Here is a 12,701-nt window from a genome sequence, read left to right on the forward strand (position 1 = left end):
GGATGCCTCACAACGCGACCCATTCCTCCGCCGGGGGTGAAGTGCTGCGCGCCGCCCGGACTCTTGGCGCTAAGCAATGTCGTCACCGTCAGGGCGGGACTTCCTCTCTGGTGCCCGACGTTTCCGATGTCATCCGGAAGTCGGTGCTGGTGCGGTCCATACCGGGCCTTTCATTTTTTTGCGTTGCTCGGCTCCTTGCTTCTTCGGCAAATCTAGGGCGTCGCCTCCTCCTCCACCAGAGGTCCCGTCGCCCTCGCTCTCGTCTCCGGCGCGGTCGCCCTCCCTGTTTCTTCGCCGCGCTTACCTGCTGGAGCTTACCTGGACCGAGTGCGACTCATGGCGGGGGCTGCTTTGACCACGGCCTTTGGGCAGGCAGTGATCGGCCCACCTGGTTCAGGAAAGACCACGTACTGCCTGGGCATGAGCGAGTTTTTGCGCGCGCTCGGTCGGCGCGTGGCGGTAGTGAACCTGGACCCGGCCAACGATGGGCTGCCGTATGAATGCGCGGTGGACGTGAGCGAGCTGGTAGGCTTGAGCGACGTGATGGACGCCCTGCGGCTGGGGCCCAACGGCGGTCTGCTGTACTGCATGGAGTATTTGGAGGCCAACCTGGACTGGCTGCGTGCCAAGCTTGACCCCCTCCGCGGCCACTACTTCCTCTTCGACTGCCCAGGCCAAGTGGAACTCTGCACGCACCATGGCTCCCTGCGCAGCATCTTCTCCCAGATGGCCCATTGGGACCTCAGGGTGCGTCTTGGGTCGGGCAGGCCCATTTTGCAGATGAAGGAACTAAGGCAGGCAGGACGTGCCACACCCCCATATCACACAGCGAGGTAGGGGCGGAGTTGCTTTGGAGTATAACAGGTGTGATTTAGAATTCTGGCTCTGCCATTGACTCACTATGTGGACCTGGGTAAGTCAGTTTCTCTCTGAATCTTAGTTTTCTCATCTGTAAAATGGATGTGCTCGTGCCCAATTTGGGGTTGTTGGAAGTATGGAAGGAGTTAAGTGGGAAACGACGTGGCGATTATTATTGTGAGTTGGGGGCAAGATTAAGTGAAAGAATGGAGTCAGATGTAGTGAAAATCGAACCATTTGCCCAGTGATGCCTTGCTCAGTGCAAGGCACCTTATAAGGAAAATGCTTGTATCTCCTGGGAGTGTGGCTATTAGAACAAAATAGAAGGAGGAAACTAATGGGGAGGGCTTGCACTTTGTCCTCAGGCACCCCCAGTCTGACTGAGGAGACATAGGCCCTGATTTTCTCTGCTTACGCAGACCGCTCTCACCTTGTCTCTTCCCCCCCTCCCAGCTGACTGCTGTCCACCTGGTGGATTCTCACTACTGCACAGATCCGGCCAAGTTTATTTCAGTATTGTGTACCTCCCTGGCTACCATGCTGCATGTAGAGCTGCCCCATGTCAACATCCTCTCCAAGATGGACCTCATTGAGCACTATGGGAAGCTAGGTAAGTGCTCCTGTTTTGGTCAGGCAAGGTATAGGGTAGTGGCTAGGCCAGAATGAAGCAGAGATCTCAACTGAAGGAAGCCACCTCCAGGGACCATGCATGGCCTGGTGGTCATAGCCACAGACAGATCATGACCCCTGCCCATTTATTTTGTGCCAGATACTGTTCTGGGTTTGGGGGGCAGGGGGTTACAGATGGCAATATGTGTTCCGAAGGAATTAAAATTGAATGATAGGACAGTGAGTGGTGGGGAGTGAGCAGTGCCATCTGACCTGAGATCTGAATGGTGAGGAGTCTACCAAGGGAGAACTGTTCTGGGCAGAGACCAGTACGAGTAAAGGCCCTTAGGCAGGAAAGTGCTTTTTGTGTTCAAGGAAAGTGGGTGAGACAGGATAGCCAAAATAGTGGTCAGGGAAAGGGTGGTAGGCAGTCAGGTCAGAGAGGTCAGCAAGGGCTAAAAACCTGTACTATTTTTTTTAAATATATTTTATTGATTATACCATTACAGTTGTTCTATTCCCCCCCTTCAATCCCTTCCACCCGCACCCTCCCTCCCCCACCATTCTGCCCCCCTTAGTTTATAACCACGTGTCTCAAGTTCTTTAGATTCTATATTTCCCCCACTATTCTTGCCCTCCCCCCTATTTTCTACCTACCTTCTATGCTATTTTCTGTGCCTTCTCCCCTCTTCTCCCCCTCCCACCCCCGTTTCTAACCCTCCATGTGTTCTTCATTTCTATGGTTCCACTCCTGATCTAGCTGTCCTCTTGGTTTGCTTTTGTTTTAGGTGTGGTTGTTAGTAGCTGTGTGTTTGCTGTCCTTTCACTGTTAATATTTTTCATCTTCTTTTTCTTATATAAGTCCCTTTAGCGTTTCATATCATAAGGGCTTGGTGATGATGAACTCCTTGAACTTGACCTTATCTGAGAAGCACTTTATCTGTCCTTCCATTCTAAATGAAAGTTTTGCTGGATAAAGCAATCTTGGCTGTAGGTCTTTGGATTTCATGACTTGGAATACTTCTTTCCAGCCCCTTCTTGCCTGTAAGGTCTCTTTTGAGAAATCCGCTGACAGTCTGATGGGTACTCCTTTGTAGGTGACTGTCCCCTTATCCCTTGATGCTTCTAGGATTCTCTCCTTCATTTTGGTCTTGGCTAATGTAATTATGATGTGCCTTGGTGTGTTCCTTCTTGGGTCCAACTTCTTTGGCACTCTCTGAGCTTCCTGGATTTCCTGGAAGTCTATTTCCTTTGCCAGACTGGGGAAGTTCTCCTTTATTATTTGTTCAAATACGTTTTCCACTCGTGGCTGTTTCTTTCCCCCTTCTGGTACCCCTATAATTCGGATGTTGGAACGTTTAAAGATGTCCTGGAGGTTCCTAAGCCTCTCCTCATTTTTTTGAATTCTCATTTCTTCATTCCTTTCTGGTGGGATGTTTTGTTCTTCCTTCTGGTCCATTCCATTGATTTGAGTCCCCGTTTCCTTTCCATCACTATTGGTTTCCTGTGCATCTCCCTTCATTTCAATTAGTTTAGCCTTCATATATTCCTCTAATTTGTGACTTTGTTCCTCTAATTTGTGACTATAATCTACCAATTCTGTGAGCATCCTGATAAATAGTGTCCTGAATTGTGCTTCTGAGAGGCTGGCAATTTCTTGGTCGCTGAGAGTTATTGGCTCTGGGACTTTGAGTTCTTCTTGTGCCATCTTTCGGGTTGTTCGTGCCTGTTCCATAGCAGGATCAGAGCCCTAAAATGTTCACTAGAACAGGGCAACTAAGTCGCTGGGTTGTGACGCTGTATGTGGGTGCGGGGTCAAAGAGGGACTCTGGCGTCCCGTCTGCCGCCTGCCGCCCTGGCCCTCACCGGTGCCCGAAGTTGCTGCCGTCACCTGGCCCATGCGTTTCGTCCCACTGCTCGAGAGTGTGCCACCGCCGTCAGCCCTCGCCCCCTGGGGCCTGCGTGGTCTGTCTCACTGTGCGCGAATATGCGCCCGCGGTCTGCCCCGCACCCCAACTGGTTCTCGTCTGCCTGCGCGCCTGGGTCGGGGGCCCTGTCCTGCCCGACCCTGCTCGCTGCTGGCTCCGCCCCTCTTACCGTCCCTGTTGAACGGTTAGATGTAGTCGGACTTCCGTATAATTCAATTTTCTGTCCTTTGGTTGTGTCCTTGTTTCTCCAAACCTTTGTTTTAGTCAAACTTGGTTGTGGGAGAAGGCACAGTGTTTCCACCTATACCTCCATCTTGGCGGAAGTCCTATTTTTTAAAGTATTTATTTTTACTTTGAGAGGGAGAAAGAGAGAGAGACAGAAATATCAATGTTCAAGAAATGCATTGATCAGTTGCCTCTCACAGGTCCCCAACTGGGGACCTGGCCTGCAACCCAAGCATGTACCCTGACTGGGAACCAAACAAGCCATCTTTCGGTTTGCAGGCTGGCTCTCAATCCACTGAGCCACACCAGCCAGGGAAAAACCTGTACCATTTAAACACAGGAAAGTAATTGATGATTATTAAGCAGGGGAATAACATGAACTGAAAAGGTCATTCTGGCTGCTTTGTGGAGAATGAACTGAAAGGGACAAGAGTGAAAACAGCTGCTTTAGGAGATTTTCACAGCAGCCCAAGCAGTGGTGATGGGAATGGAGAGAAATAAATTCAAAACTTGCTCAAGAAATAGGATTTGTTTGTGGATTGGAGGAATTAAGGGTGACATTCAAGGTTTCTGACCAAGCCAGTGGACAAGTAAGGGTGATGACATTTATCAAGGTAGAGAAATTGAGGGCAGAGCAGGCTGGTATGAGGCAGTACAGTTTCATAAGGACCCTATGGCCAGAATTTCTTTCCCACAAAATTAGTGCTCTGCTGAGCTGGGGCATCAGTTCTAAATAACATCTCTACCACAAAGAAAAAAAAGACAGCTAAAGTAACCAGCAAAGAGCAGGAAGGGAGGTTGTTGGGAGAGTGATGTGTCGGGCCCTTATCCAGGAAAGGCCTGCTGGCTGCCAGTCAGGACATGGAGGGATGTCAGCACCTCTGGTCAGTCAGAGTCAGTCAGAGTCCTGGTTCATCTCTCGGCAAGCCCAGAAGCCCCATTTTACCTATGCCCAGATCTGTAGTCCTCCCAAGCTTCTCTCCCCCTTCACATCCTCGAGTCCAGATGGGTATGTGGTGGTCTTCAACCTTCCTAGCTTTGATTCTTGACAGTCATCCTCACAAGAGGCTGATAAGCAAATCCCCTGAGGCCCAGAGACCTTACACGAATCACACAGCTAGTGCATTAGCTGAGGTGAAATCTAAACCCAGGTGTACCTGACTCCACTTTGTTAATTCTCGTTGAGAAACGTACCTGTCAAGTGACCCAAGAAGTTTGTTGGAATGCCCAGGAGATTCTTTCTTGAAAGCACAGGGGTGTCAGTTTCTTTCCTTTTTAAAAATTTGTTTACTTTTTTAGAGAGAGGGGAAGGAAGGGAGAAAGAGAGAGAGAAACATCAATATGTGAGAGAAGGTTGCCTCTTGCAGGCCCTCAGTGGGGGACCATGCAACCCAAGCATGTGCCCTAACTGGGAACTGAACCAGCAGCCTTTAGGTTCGCACGCAGGCTGGCACTTAATCCATGGAGCCACACCAGCTAGGGAGGGGTGTCAGTTTCCAATTAGAGCTAATTTAGAATGTTGGAGGCAGAGTTCAGGGAGTGAGTTGATGAATCTCTAATCTCGCAGAGCTTAGTCCTTCATCTCACTTTGGGACAGACCTGCTGAGCAGCTCAACTGCCTGATTTTCCAGTCTGCAGTGGACAATGCACTCCTACTTTCCTTCTCTTAGTGGGAAGTTTGTAGTCACAGAACTGAAAGTCAGGAAGCTCTGAGTCATCTAGTCTGATCTCATTTTATATTAAGAAGGAAATGTCCCAGAAAGGGAAAGAGATTTACCCAGATGCCACCCTGCTAAAGTCCTTATAGTATGTGCTGGGTTCTGTGGGTACCTGACTGAGCTTCGGGAGGGAGGCACCAAGCACTGTACTTGGTACATGTTGGATGTCATCATTTACTACCATTGATCAAGTGCTTCTTTGTACCAGGCACTGGGGTTTATAACATTTACTGGTAGCCCTCACAGTAACCCTATGAGGTAAGTACCTGTCCATACAGCTAGTAATTGACAGAGCCAGGAGGTGAAATTATCTATTTTCTTCTTAGTAACCATTTTAGTGTCATTGTTGAAAGAATAAGTGAGGGAAGGAGTAAAGGCAGAGAAAGAAAGAAAAAATACGGTTCCTGTCCTTGAGACTTTACCCTGATACCAGCTACTCCTGAACATTGGTTTCTCTCCTTAGCCTTCAACCTGGACTATTACACAGAGGTCCTGGACCTCTCCTACTTGCTCGATCACCTGGCTTCTGACCCTTTCTTCCGCCACTACCGTCAGCTCAATGAGAAACTGGTGCAGCTCATTGAAGACTACAGCCTGGTCTCCTTCATTCCTCTCAATATCCAGGTATCAGGGACTAAGGAGCCTCTTCCCTTAGCTCTAGGCTCTGGCAGTGCCTGGGACCTCACCAAGCCAAGTGTACAGTAGGTTTTGAGGGCTCAAACAGTGCTCTTTGTCCTGGGTCCAATTATCATCCGCTGCCCTTGGTTTGGGGACCAGTGGGCTCTGGTGAGCAGGATTCCAGTAAAGGGGATGGGCCAAACTTTGGCCCTATCTATTCTATGTTTCTGGGTCCTCTCCACACATGTTCCCTCCTCAGTATGAGAATGAATGAGATCAGAAAATCACCAGCAAGGGACTTGACCAAAGCCAGGAACAAGTCTCTCTTGGGCTCCTTTAAGATGAGCAACTGCTTGTTAACTTTGCAAAGTCATATCCAACACTGTGCCTCTCACCTTCACCCTGCAAAGATAACCTGGGAGACTTGAGTGAACTTGTCTCTTCCCTTTTTAGTGCCACACTCGTCTCTAAAATGAGTTGAATTCTATAATATTAATTATAACAATTACTACTTTTTTAAAATTGATTTTTAGAGAGAAACATCGATTTGTTGTTTCACTTATTTATGCATTTATTAGTTGAACCTTGTGTGTGCTCCGACCGGGCATTGAACCCACAACTTGGGTGTGTTGGGATGATGTTCTAACCAACTGAGCTACCCAGCCAGGGCACAGCTACCACTTAATGAAGGCTTTCTATGCTAGGCGTTGTGGTAAGGAACTGTAATACATTACTTTGATCTTTTTTTCTTGACATGTACGAATCGTTCTTATTACTTTAATGTGGATGAGTAAATAAATAAGTTACATGTATATTTATTGGTTGCTTACAGTTAGCTAAGTACTATGCCAGGCACTGGGAATACTTTGACAAATGAGTCCCTGATCTTGAGGGTGGCACAGTTGAGTAGGGGAGGTACATGAGTTAATAATTTATTAATAGTAAGATGGTAGGATCAGAGCTACAATAGGGATAAACCCAGGGGGCTGTGATTGTGCATAGAGGAGCTTATTGTTCTAATTGAGGTGGATTGGTGGTCAGGGAAAACGGGCTTTAGTCAGGCCTCTGGGAACATGGAGAACTACTCCAGGCCAAGGAAGCTGCATATACAGAGGCTTCGTGAGGGAAGGCTGAGGAGGGTGTTTGGAGACAGCAGGCAGTTTGATATAACCTCGATTCCACACACCTCTGTTTTACTCAAGAGCTGTTTCTTTCCTCTCTGCCTAGGACAAAGAGAGTATCCAGCGGGTCCTGCAGGCTGTGGATAAAGCCAATGGCTACTGCTTCGGGGTTCAAGAGCAGCGAAGCCTGGAGGCCATGATGTCTGCTGCAATGGGAGCTGACTTCCATTTCTCCTCGTATCCTTGCTGTCTAGCCTCTTAGCTGCAATCAGGTTGAGGGGCAGGGAGAGGGAATGAGACATGGGTCTCAGGAATGGCTACATCTGCCATTGTAGATGACTGATTTTATGTGGACCAGTTGGGCTCCCAGGTGGCTGTCTTTCATCTACAAAGGTTGACCCTTAGAAGGCTTCAGGGTTGGTTGTATCTGAGGACAAGGAAGGATATTGATAAGAAGGAGCAGCAAATACAGAGGCTCAGAAATGAAAGGGCATGGTCACTTGGGAGAGAAGCAAGGGGTTCAGTTTGCCTAGTGTCTTGAGTGTGAGGGGGGTAGGCGGGGTGCAGGTCTGGCAATAAAGTGCGTGAGTGCCCTGGTGGAGAGTGTGGACTTCAGCTCCTGGGTGAACAGTAGCAGCCAGTGTAGTGTTGTTGAGCAGGGTGTGACATGAACGGATGTACATTTTTGAAAAGCTCCAAGTGCGGAAAATACATTTAAGGAATGTGATGGGGGGCAGGAGAGGTTTTACAGTCTCTAGAAGAGAAGAGATGAAATGTTAATGGTGAGAATAGAAAGAAGGGTGTGGATTAGAAAAATACTAAGGTGATAGACTACCAGCATTTGTGACTACATGGTTGTAAGGTAGATGGAGGTGGAGCAGAATTTAGATTCTGGTTTCCGGCTTAGACAGTGGTGTGGGTGGTTGTGCTGGTCACTGAGGCAAGGAAAGAAAGAAAGGGGCATGTTCGTCACATGGGTAGAAGAGATGCGAGCTGACAGATGTGCTCTGTTTGAGGGGCCCTGGGACAGAGCTGTCTGGGAGGCAGCTAGACCTTCAGAACTGGATCTTTCGGGGTAGAGCTAAGGTCATGTGCAGAAGTGTCTCAGGTCACAGAGGTGACACATGAGGCAGGACAAGGGAAGTCCAGGCTTTCTAAGCTGGTTTCAGACATGGGGCATCTACACAGGATACTGGAGACAAGGTGGGGTGGGAGGGCTCCAGAGTCCTTGGACAGGGAGGACAATAGTTCCAGCCACCACATACTGACCTGTGTCAGACCCTTTCACACGTGAGAAACAACGCTTACAGGAAAACAGACGAGTCACGAATGATGGCAGTAGAGCGTCCAGTGCCTGCAGGAGGGACTGAGGAGCTGCCTCACACGCGCAGTTAATGTTGGCAAAGTCAACTGCGTGTACCCAGCAAAATAGGGAAGGGGCACTTTGAGTAGTGCTGTGATGGTTTGCACACCATACATTATGCGGTCATATTTATCATACAGGATTCTATTCATAAAACCATGGATACTGTATTTAATCCGTGATTTAAAGAATTTTAAGGGTATTTTATTTTGGTTTTGATTCCCTGAATGGTTATTTTATTTTTTAAAATTTTTCATTATAGTTTACTTTCAGTATTGTTTTGGTTTCTGGTGTACATCATAGTGGTTAGACAGTCAAATATTCTACTTTACAAAGGAATTTTAAGGATATTTTTAACCATATTCATTTGTGCTGACTTTAGATTCTACCCTGCACCCTAATTTCCTTAGGGTTAATCTTCACTCTGTATAATTAGGGATTGGTATAAAGAGAGGCATGCGTGGGTAAATAAAGCTTCGCTGTGGTAGTGGCATTTGAGTTGTATCATCTCAAAGTAAGGGTCAGCCTGGTTGACTTAAGAGGGAAAGGGAATGCAAGGCAAAGAGAACAGTGTATACAAAGGCATAGGAGTCCGAGACTGAGACAGGTCTCAGGGGTTGCAAGTAGAATGGCATGACTAGTGGGCATGATGTTGGTCTGTCTCGGAGCGTGTGTCATAACGCAGAGCTGAAGGGTTACCACTCTCTGGTCCTTTGACCCTCAGCAGTATGGGGAAGAGGTGAATATAGGAGCATTTGAGTTGAGTTGCTTCGATAGGCTTTTCAGACCCAGTTGGTCCCTGTTACCTGAAGCTATAATTATGAGGAAGGGAAAAGGATGGAAGCACTCTGCTAGATGTGGTTGGAAGGCAGTCAACCATAGAGGTCAAATCCTGCCCATGCCGTCATCCTTGACCTACTCTACTGCAGCACCCTGAGCATCCAGGAGAAGTACCTGGCACCCTCAGACCAGTCAGTGGAGCAGGAAGCCATGAAGCTATAACCACCAGCTGGGCTCTGGAGAATAAGACACATAAAGAATGACTAGGGAAGGCAGCAACTCCCGGTGAGCAGTGGACACCTCAGCAGGCTGCAGATCCAAGAACAGTCCTCCCAGTCAGAGTGGGAGACTGATGAAGGGACACTCAGTTCTGCAAAAGACTCCTGCCTAAAAGCCAGGCTCAAGTGAAGCACCCACCATATCGTCAGTGCTTACAAGCCCTGGGCACTGCCACCAGGAGTTCAGCGCTGGCCCCACTTGGACTGTGGTGGGACGTGCCGTAATACAAGAGTTTATTTTCTTCTATGTTTTATGGCTTTCAAACTTCCATCAACCAGCCAGGGAGCTGGGGTAGAACGAATGAATGTCATCTTCCCTCAGAAGAGTTCTGTTTCTTCATACAGGGCAGTATTTCCCCAAAGCACAGGATCATACTAGAGGATTGACGTTTATTCTCCAATTGTGTACTTAGGTTACTCTTCAGTTTTAACAATGATCCTTAAGCTTGAGGCAGTGCTTCCTAGCTAGATCTTAACTTTTTCTTTTCATTGTATTTATTTTGTGGTTTTATTCTACTTTTGGCAAGTGCTAGTTTCCATTTATAGTAGTGATTAAAAATTTACTTTAAAAATGAAGTTATTTGTACAAAGTGCTTTTTTAAAATAAATATTTTATGCATGTCTTTTCGAAAGAGGGGAAGGAAGGGAGAAAGAGAGAAACAGAGTGTTGCCTCTCGCATGCCCCCAACTGGGAACCTGGCTGGGAGGTGAACCCGAGACCTTTGGGTTCGCAGGCCAGCGCTTAATCCATTGAGCCACACCAGCCAGGGCATAAAGTGCATTTTTTAAAGAACAATATTAAGTACGTAATATGACATGAAGGGCGTGGGAAAAATTGAGATGATTTAAAGTTGGAAATACTGGTTTTTGCTTCCTTTGCTGTACTTGCAACTGGTAGGATGCAGTTTGTATCTTTAACCAATAGGTGGCTACCCAGGTTTATTTTTACAGTTAGCTTGGAGGTTCAAGGGCACAGATGGCAGTTGTGCCAGAAATCTTATTTGCAGATATTTGGTCCTGTTAACACACATGAAGGGTTGCCGTTTTACAGAGTGTTTTCACACAACCGCCTTCCTGTGGTTCCACAGCACCTCCTAAGGATACAAACAAGATGGGGACTGTTAGTAAGTCCCACTTTACAAGAAGGAAAAGATGCATTTGAACTTCAGTCAGCCTGGCTCTCCAGCTCACTTTGCTGACTTCTTAATTGTGAATACTTAGTGGTGACAAATCATGGTTCCTATTTCACAGGATTCGAGGCCAATTGGGAGGAATTATTTATTTATTTCTAGAGAGAGGGGAAGGGAGGGAAAAAAGAAAGGAAACATCAGTGTGTGGTTGCCTCTTGCATGCCCCTTAATGGGGACCTGGCCTGCAACCCAGGCATGTGCCCTGACTGGGAATCCAACCAACAACCCTTTGGTTTGCAGGCCTGGGCTCAATCCACTGAGCCACACCAGCCTGGAAGGAAGAATGTAGACACCTTTAGAGTGTTACTGAATCATAAATCCTGGGGAAGATAGGTCACTGGTGGTTTGGGCAGTTTAACAAAATCTATTCTGGCCCTGACTGGTGTGGCTCAGTGGATTGAATGTCAGCCTACAAAGCAAAGGCTTGCTGGTTCAATTCCCAGTCAGGACACATGTCTGGGTTGTGCGCCAGGTCCCCAGTTGGGGGCACTCAGAGGCAACCAAACATTGATGTTTCTCTCCCTCTCTTCCTCCCTGCCTTTAAAAAAAAAGAAAAGAAAATCTATTCTGAAGTAGCTGACTGAGCTTTGCTTTCCAGTTTTGACACCCGGAGCAGAGTGAAGCGCAATGAAGAGCCTCCTGTGGCTGGAACAGTAGGAAAGCAGCCAATCTCCGCTCCCACGCCTGGCGTTACAGGGGATAATAATTGGGTGCTGCTTCCCCTGCCTCTTTCATCTGCAGAGTTCAAAGCACCTCGCTCCTGTTAACACCCTATATAGTAGGTGGGAAGTATCAACAGAGCAAGGTAGGGAAACTGAGGCTAGGAGGCCCAACCTGGGGCTGGCCATGAGTCATCTGTGGGGCCTGGAGCCCAGGAATCCTGATGCCCCAGCTGCTGGGCAAGTTACTCGTCTAGGAGTAAGGATGGGTGCTATGTTTTTGAAAATAGAACCAATAGCTGTGGTCAAGGCTTTTGATGCCTATGCCATCACGGATGTCACCAAAGCAAACCAGTTGAAAAGAAGTGTCATGTAGAACTTTATAGGCTCATATCCAAGCACTGTCAGCATTCATTCTTTGCAGTCATGGAGTAGAGAAGGATGGAATAGTCCAAAACATTATGCTCAAGCATTTGTGTGACAGCAAGGATGTTTTCTCCAGTAAATGTATTTTTCTCTACCACCCACTGGTCACAGAATGATCATCATGTTGGTGACTGGATGGCACAATGCAGACAAGATTAGATGTCAGGGCTCCAGGTGAGGTCTGTTCAGCAATGTGAAATATGTGGAGTAGAAGAAGCCCATCTTCCAATATGGCGGGGATATAGCAACTATCCTTAAGATTTATTTTGTATTTTTTTATTTTTAAAAAAGATTTATTTTTTTTACTTTTAGAGGGGAAGGGAGAGGTTGAGAAACATCAATGTGTGGTTGCCTCTCATGTGCCTCTTACTGGGGACCTGGCCTGCAACCCAGGCATGTGCCCCAACTGGGAATCAAACCAGCAACCCTTTGCTTCACAAACCAGTAAGCCATGCCAACCGGGGCAGGTTTCTTAATTTTTAAAAAATTTCCTGATGAAAAACAGCAAAATAAAAAACTTGGAAAATAAAAAGAAAATTAGACCCATAATCTTGTAACAAAAATATAATTTATAATAAATTTTATATTTAAATGTATATTGTACATATATTTTTCTATACATGTAGAGGGATAGTCGGTAACTATATAGATAGTTACAGCATTTATAGAAGTGAGATAGAGTTGCTTTGTAACTTGCTTATATAAACACTTTTTTGTTTACATGATAATATTCTGTGGTATGGCTAAAACGTTGTTTACCTATTCAAATTCCTATGGTTAGCCTGTAAGTCATCACCGTTTTTTTGCTATTGTAAATAGTGCTGTGATTAACATCTTTGTACCCAAATCTTTGAGTCTTTGACTTTTAACTTATGATAACATCCTAGAAATAAAAAAAAGCTGATGTTTTCCAGGTCTGGATTCATAT

General features: G+C 46.7%; 1 protein-coding gene across 1 annotated transcript; it reads left to right on the forward strand.

The window, feature by feature from the left end:
- Positions 1-79: 79 nt before the first annotated feature.
- GPN2 (GPN-loop GTPase 2) lies at positions 80-10,119 on the forward strand. The gene is made up of 5 exons (XM_037032694.1): positions 80-747; positions 1,312-1,468; positions 5,802-5,962; positions 7,184-7,314; positions 9,370-10,119. The coding sequence occupies exons 1-5, from the start codon at positions 337-339 to the stop codon at positions 9,440-9,442; spliced, it is 933 nt and encodes a 310-aa protein (XP_036888589.1). The 5' UTR covers positions 80-336; the 3' UTR covers positions 9,443-10,119.
- The last annotated feature ends 2,582 nt before the right edge of the window (positions 10,120-12,701 follow it).

Source organism: Sturnira hondurensis, unplaced genomic scaffold, assembly GCF_014824575.4.
Source record: "Sturnira hondurensis isolate 20B ecotype Veracruz unplaced genomic scaffold, ASM1482457v3 Scaffold0021555, whole genome shotgun sequence".
In the NCBI taxonomy this organism is placed as follows: Eukaryota; Metazoa; Chordata; class Mammalia; order Chiroptera; family Phyllostomidae; genus Sturnira; species Sturnira hondurensis.